The sequence below is a fragment of the Nycticebus coucang genome, chromosome 3, assembly GCF_027406575.1.
Source record: "Nycticebus coucang isolate mNycCou1 chromosome 3, mNycCou1.pri, whole genome shotgun sequence".
Taxonomy (NCBI): Eukaryota; Metazoa; Chordata; class Mammalia; order Primates; family Lorisidae; genus Nycticebus; species Nycticebus coucang.
In genome coordinates, this window is record NC_069782.1 from 63,894,152 (window position 1) to 63,900,783 (window position 6,632).

At 50.3% G+C, this 6,632-nt stretch overlaps 1 protein-coding gene across 6 annotated transcripts; it reads left to right on the plus strand.

Moving 5' to 3' along the window:
* Positions 1 to 336: 336 nt before the first annotated feature.
* LOC128582442 (complement C3-like) lies at positions 337 to 6,249 on the plus strand. 6 transcript variants are annotated; one of them, XM_053586364.1, is made up of 5 exons: positions 337 to 490; positions 620 to 2,225; positions 2,306 to 2,388; positions 2,637 to 2,724; positions 5,162 to 6,249. In XM_053586364.1, exons 2-5 carry the CDS (start codon positions 2,080 to 2,082, stop codon positions 5,211 to 5,213), a joined length of 369 nt encoding a protein of 122 aa, XP_053442339.1. In that variant the 5' UTR covers positions 337 to 490; positions 620 to 2,079; the 3' UTR covers positions 5,214 to 6,249. The 6 variants fall into 6 exon arrangements, 2 of the variants coding, with proteins under 2 accessions (XP_053442339.1, XP_053442340.1); XR_008379048.1 differs by having other exon boundaries at positions 340 to 490; positions 620 to 827; positions 2,637 to 2,816; XR_008379047.1 differs by having other exon boundaries at positions 620 to 2,388; positions 2,637 to 2,816.
* The last annotated feature ends 383 nt before the right edge of the window (positions 6,250 to 6,632 follow it).

A 6,632-nucleotide genomic window follows, 5' to 3' on the forward strand; every position in this document is an offset into this window, starting at 1 on the left:
TAGCAACCACCAACTCCTGGGCTTAGAGGATTCTTTTGCCTCAACTTCTCAAGCAGCTGGGACTATAGGCACCCACCACAACGCCCAGCTATTTTTTTGTTGCAGTTTGGCCGGGGCCGGGTTTGAACCCGCCACCCTCAGTATATGGGGCCGGCACCCTACCCACTGAGCCACAGGCGCTGCCCTAGCTGGTGCATTTCTTAGTGCAACTGTCCCCAGCCTCTCTTGGAGGCTTGGCTGAGAAGGACAAGGCAACATCTCACCTGCCCCCACTAGGTTTACGGGAACTCTCCCCTCACCCCCAGGCCTGCTTAGTTATTAACTCAGCCAGGACATGCCAAGACAAACAGGCAAAGGCCAGGGTGGACAAAAGGACAGACATCTGTTGCCTGTGGCTTCAAAGCTCCCTCCTACCCACCATGGACTTGTGCTGGCTCCTGGGAGTGATTCTGCTTCTCTTGGGGACCCCCCTGACCCAGGCTGAGCCTCTGTGAGTCTGGGAAACTTCTGAAGGGATTCAGGTGGCTTCTTGCATGTCTGACGTCTGCATGATTCCCTTCTTGTGACATCTGTTCTGTCACTTGAATTCCTCCCTGCCTCTGTGTTTGTCTACTGGCAGGTATATCCTGGTGACCCCCTGAGTATTGAGGGTCGGCACCCCAGAGAACATCCACATCCAGGCCCATTCAGACTCCACAGAGCCTCTCACGAGGGCCCTCGAGGTGAACCTCACAGTGTGGGAATTCCCCATGAGGAAGACAGTGGTTGCTAGGAGTCATCTCGTTCTCTCACCAGGAAACAACTTTATGGGCCAAGCACTTGTGATGGTGGGTGACAGGCCAGGATAGGTGGCGGGCCACTGAGGGAAGCTCTGAGGGTCAGCAGTAAAAGGTGGCAGGCACTTAGGGGACTGACTTCCTGTGAGGGACAATGGAAAGTGGATTCAGGGCCTGAATGCATTTATTGTTCTTCTCATGTCCTGTCCATTTATTCTGGTGAGGGAGTTGTTTGTTTATTTGGGTTTTGTTTGTTTGTTTGTTTCTGAGACAGAGTCTCACTTTGTCACCCTCAGTAGAGTGCAGTGGCATCATAGCTCACAGCAACCTCAAACTCTTGAGCTCAAGTGATTCTCTTGCCTCAGTCTCCTGTGTAGCTGGGACTACAGGCGCCAGCCACAACTCCTGACTATTTTTGGAGACAGGGTCTCACTCTAGCTCAGACTGGATGTCCTGTCCATTTAGAAGTTAAAAGTTCACTAAACCTGGGTTTCAAGAAACCCTCCAAAAGCCCCTATGATTCCTCTGTGTGACTTATAAAAGGCGCTGTCTGCTGGTAGCATAGGAAGCTGAGCATGAACTGAATTGCAGTCCCTCCCTTGGCTGGATGCCCTTGCTCAGTGAGCAACCTCCACAGCTGCACATGGAGACCTTGTTCCCAAAGGCAAAGCCAGAAGCCCCTCACTCAATTGCTCCTCCCAGGATCTGGCTCAAAGATTTGTCTCCAGGGAGGCAGACTTAAACAGAGCCTAAGGGGTGTGGAGATCTCTCCCCAGGTTCCGGAAAGCCTGATTTACCCCTTACAACCAGGGAAACAATATGTTGTCATCCATGCAACCTGGGAACCCACCTCGGTTTCCTCGTTCATGGAGAAGATGGTGCTGGTGGCTCCCCATGATGGCTACATCTTCATCCAGACAGACAAGCCCATCTACACTCCCAAGCACTTGGGTATAGTCCCCAGGGACTTGGCCTGGGCCATGCATTGATGCTCACCCCTGATTCCCCCTGAAGTTCAGCATGTTCCCATGCCTTAAAATCTTCTCCATCTCCCAAGTACTCCTTCTACCCAAGATCTCAAAGACCACCACCTCCCTCTCCAAACTCTCTCTGTTCTTTCTTCCCTCTGTCCGATATTCAGAGTCCTCCCTTACCCTCTAATTCAGTACCAGGTGTTCACTGTGAACCACAAGATGGACCCTGTGATCAGGACATTCACTCTTGACATCAAAAAGGCTCTCCCAATACAGTGGGGGTGGATCCTGGACTGTGGAGTTATGTGGTGTGCTGAAGACCTGGAGTCATGGACTGCTGGAGCCCTTCTAGAGGGGACTCACCAGCCCCTCCTCTGTCCCCACACAACCCTGAGGGAGTCACTGTGATCAGCCATATGTTCCTGGCCAGGGAAGGCGTTTTCTCCAGCTCTTTTGACCTCCCAGAGCTTGTCAGGTGTCTTGCTGGGAGTCCAAGGGATGGTGTGGGAGGTTGATATGCTCTGTCTCCACCTCTCCTAACTTTCTGTGCCTCAGTTTTGGGACCTGGACCATTGAAGCCAGTTATCCAAGTGCAGCCAAGCAGAGGTTCAAGGCCACCTTCAATGTGAAGGAGTATGGTGAGAAGCATCTGGGCACAGAGGGCAAGACAAGACATGAGAGGAACAGGAACTAGTGGAAGGGAGTCTAGGGGGAAGGCAGGAGCTGACAGCACAGTGATCCAGGGCCTGAGCTGGGTGCTGGTCAACAGGAATGCATATTCCAGCTATTGGGAGTTGCCAGAGTCACTGGGGAAAGGGCAGGACAGGGAGGGGACAAGGAGGCAAGGTACAATGCTGAGGATGCCTATTGTTTTTATTCTCCCCAGTCCTCCCATCTTTTGATGTCCAGCTGATTCCAAACAAGACTTTCTTCTACCTCAAGGATGAGGCTCTGGGTATTGACATTCAGGCCTGGTGAGCTTCCTCATCCCCATCCTTACCAAAGGACTGGGAGCAGAAGAAGCTGAATGAGTAGAGAGAAGCAGGCCACTTCTATAGTACCTAAGGTAGTAGAGATGCTCTTCTGTCACCCATGAGACATTCTAGGCCGCCTATGTTGTCCTGTGAGGTTGTATAGACCACACCCTGCCACCTGTGAGGTCATATACACTTCAAGTCTATGAAATTATACAGACAACTTTGTCTACCTAATGAGTTGTCTTATCTCATCTGCCACCTCACCATTTGGATGAGCTCTGAAAGTCCACAAAACGCTACCAGTCACCTTTGCCATCATGAGGTAGTGACACTAGGAGGTGGCAAACCTACATTTGCCATCTTATGACCTTTTCAGACCATCTCCCCAGCTCTATAAGGTTTTATAGGCCATGTTGTCCACCTGAGGTTGTATTGGGTATGCCTGTCACTTCTGAACATTATACAGATCATTCTCACTGCTCTAATATGCCACACAGGCCACAGGTGGTTTTTGAGACAGGACATCTAGTCTTCCTGGTGAAGCTGCGCAGGCTATCTCTGCTACCTCATGGGTTGTCCAGACACCTGTGTGGCTCCATATGTCTGTAAGGCTACTCTACCATCCTATAAGGTAGCAAAGACCATATCTGCAACCCTTAAGGCTTTATGGGACATATTTGTCACCTCCCAGGATTGTGCAGGGCAGCAAAGAAATTTTCTAAGTTCCCAAAAGTCACCTCTGCCCCTCTCAGAGTTGAACAGCTATCTCTGCAGCCACATGAGATATGTGGGTGCTTCATACCTAGCAGAATGGCCCTCCCTCCTCTAGGTATATATTCAACAAGCCAGTGTAGGGACACACTCTGACCATCTTCGGGGTGAAGCTGGATTCCCGCCAGATCCCTATCCAAAGCTCCCTACAGAGGGTGGAGGTGACTGAATCCTGGCCCCTCTTCCTCCCCCCCTACACTCCACCTTCCATCATTCCCCAGAAGCCATCTTCTCTTCCTCTCTCTTGCCCTAAGAACAGGTCTCTGAAGGTCTTGGCCATGTCTCCCTCCAGAAGGACATACTGATGGCCACATTCCAAGGCCCAAAAGAGGACTTTATTGGGGCCTCAATCTTTGTCAATGTCACCGTATTCTCCTCAGGTGCCACTCTAACCCAGGCCCCTGGCTGAGACCAGGACATGGTGTTATTTTCCAGCCCAGACACTCTTTCCACCTCCTAGCCTCAGTTTCCTCATAAGAGAAGTGGGAAAACACTAGAAGGGCTAGAAGGATCTGGAATGGTGTTGTCTTTCCTTGTCTTCACCAACATGGGGCTCCCATAATAGTCCCACCACACACCCAGGGAATCAACCCCTTTCTGCAGACTCTATGGTGCCTGCACACACATAGGGGGTGAAGTGGTCCAGAGTGAGATCTCAGGGGTGAAGATCGTTCAGAGCCCACTCAACATCAAGTTCACCAGGACGCCCCAGTATTTCAAGCCAGGAACGCCTTTCCACTTTCAGGTCAGAGTCTGGGAGCATTGCACCCAGAGTGGGCCCTTCCCCAAAACACACCACCCAAAAATAAAAACCAATATTGGACTCACTTGCACCCAGCTCATCTGAAAGTTGAGTCCATCACATTCCCTAGACTAATCCCAAGGCCTCCTCAAGTCTTAACCTAGATCCCCCAAAACACAGTGATGGCTCCAGAATTTCCTTATGGAGGAACTTAGAGACCACAATCAGGTAGTACTAGAAGGTTTATATTGGGGCTGCATTTGCACAACAAGGGTATGTTTTTAACTGTAAACTGAGGCTAGGAGGTGGTCTGAGGCCACATGGGCCTCAGTGTCTAGGCTAGGTAATAACACATACATTGGATGAGAATTAGGAAAGCTAGAGTTATCCTTTGCCTTCAGTCCTACTCCAAGTTTCCTACAAGCCCTCCATATCTCCTCCTACCTTCTCCACTCCCAGTCTTCCTGCTCTCAATCAGCACACCAACACCCAAGGTGGACACATGTGGCCATACACTACAAAACTGTAGTGAATGCCACACATAAAAACTAACATGAACAATGTTCTGGAATGGTTCGTTACACCCCTTCTACAGTTGTACCAGGCAATCTTATCCAGACCATATTCCCAAATGTACCTCTCATGCCAGGCCATCCTCAGGCCTGTCCTTCATCTTACCCTGGATTCAACCCCAGGTCTTTGTCTCAAATCCTGATGGGTCCCCAGCCTCCAAAGTCCTCATTCGCTGTCAATACCACAAAGTTTCACCTCGACCAATGGGGTGGCCACCTTGACTATCAACACAGATGCAGATTTGGACCAGCTCTCCATTCTGGTACCAACCTGACAGGACAAGTATGGTGGGGTTGGGGCTGTGTGAGCTGGAAGGATTGAGGTTTACTTGGCCATCATCTTTCCCAGGTGGAAACTGAGGAGTCTCTCCAGCCAGAGGAGCAGTCTTCAGCCAGGATGACAGCTTGGCCTTACTTGACTCAGGATGGGTCAGAGAACTTCCTGCACATTGAAGTAAAGACATTGGGCACAGAGGTTGGCAGCAGCATCCGAATGAGTCTCAACACAAGGCATCAAAACCCTGCAACAAAGGATAAGATTACTCATTTCACCATCCTGGTGAGAGAGACTAGGACCAGGGTCTGAGTCAAGAAATTCTTTCCAGGCTGAGTGTAGTGTCTCACACCTGTGATCCTAGCACTCTGGGAGGCCAAGGCAGGTGGATCATTTGAGCTCAGGAATTTGATACCAGCCCAAGTGAGAGTGAGACCCCCATCTCTACTAAAAATGAAAAACTGAGGCAAGAGGATCGCTTGAGCCCAAGAGTTTGAGGTTGCTGTGAACTATGATGTGATGGCACTCTACCAAGGGTGACAAAGTGAGACTCTGTCTCAGAAATGAAGAAAAAAGGAAAGAAATTCTCTCTCTGAATAACCTTGGCTCGGGCGGCGTCTGTGGCTCAGTGAGTAGGGTGCCAGCCCCACATACCAAGGGTGGCAGGTTCAAACCCGGCCCCAGACAAACTGCAACAACAACAACAAGAAATAGCAGGTGTTGTGGTGGGTGCCTGCAGGCAAGAGAATTGCCTAAGTCCAGGAGTTGGAGGTTGCTGTGAGCTGTGTGGCGCCATGGCACTCTACTAAGAGTGACAAAGTGAGACTCGGTCTCTAAAAATAAATAAATAAATAATAACCTTGGCTCGTTGGGTTGAAGGAATTATGAAAAAGGCATGAAGATAGGAATAATCTGGCATGAACTTAGACCAAGAGGCTGAAACAAAGAGACTGTGGGCCCCCACTGTGGTCTGAGACTGTGTCAGGGAAAGGCTGGCCCTATCTTTCTCACCTTTGTCCTTCTTTGTCTCCAAGGTCTTGAGTAAGGGCCATATTATGAGTGCTAAACATCAATTAAAAAGCCTAGGTAGGGCGGCGCCTGTGGCTCAGTGAGTAGGGCGCCGGCCCCATATGCCGAGGGTGGCAGGTTCAAACCCAGCCCCGGCCAAACTGCAACAACAAAAAAAAAAAACAGCTGGGCATTGTGGCGGGTGCTTGTAGTCCCAGCTGCTCGGGAGGCTGAGGCAAGAGAATCGCGTAAGCCCAAGAGCTAGAGGTTGCTATGAGCCGTGTGACACCACGGCACTCTACCTCAGGGCGGTACAGTGAGACTCTGTCTCTACAAAAAAAAAAAAGCCTAGGTATGTCTACACATCAGCTATTATTGATGTGACTTCAGAGATGCTGCCCTCCTTCCGGATTCTGGCCTTTTATTTGCTGCCTGAGGGAGTTAACCAGGACCCTGAGCTTGTGGCTGATTCCATATAGATTGATGTGAATGACAGATGCATGGGGACGGTAAGCCAAACTCCTTGTAGTTGGGGTCT

Excerpts from the sequence above, each read along its gene's own strand:
- LOC128582442 (XM_053586364.1), top strand. The coding sequence starts at position 2,080 with ATGGACTGCTGGAGCCCTTCTAGAGGGGACTCACCAGCCCCTCCTCTG. Across the intron at positions 2,389-2,636 it reads CTTCAATGTGAAGGAGTATG|TCCTCCCATCTTTTGATGTC; the intron begins GTGAGAAGCATC and ends TATTCTCCCCAG. Across the intron at positions 2,725-5,161 it reads GGTATTGACATTCAGGCCTG|GTGGAAACTGAGGAGTCTCT; the intron begins GTGAGCTTCCTC and ends CATCTTTCCCAG.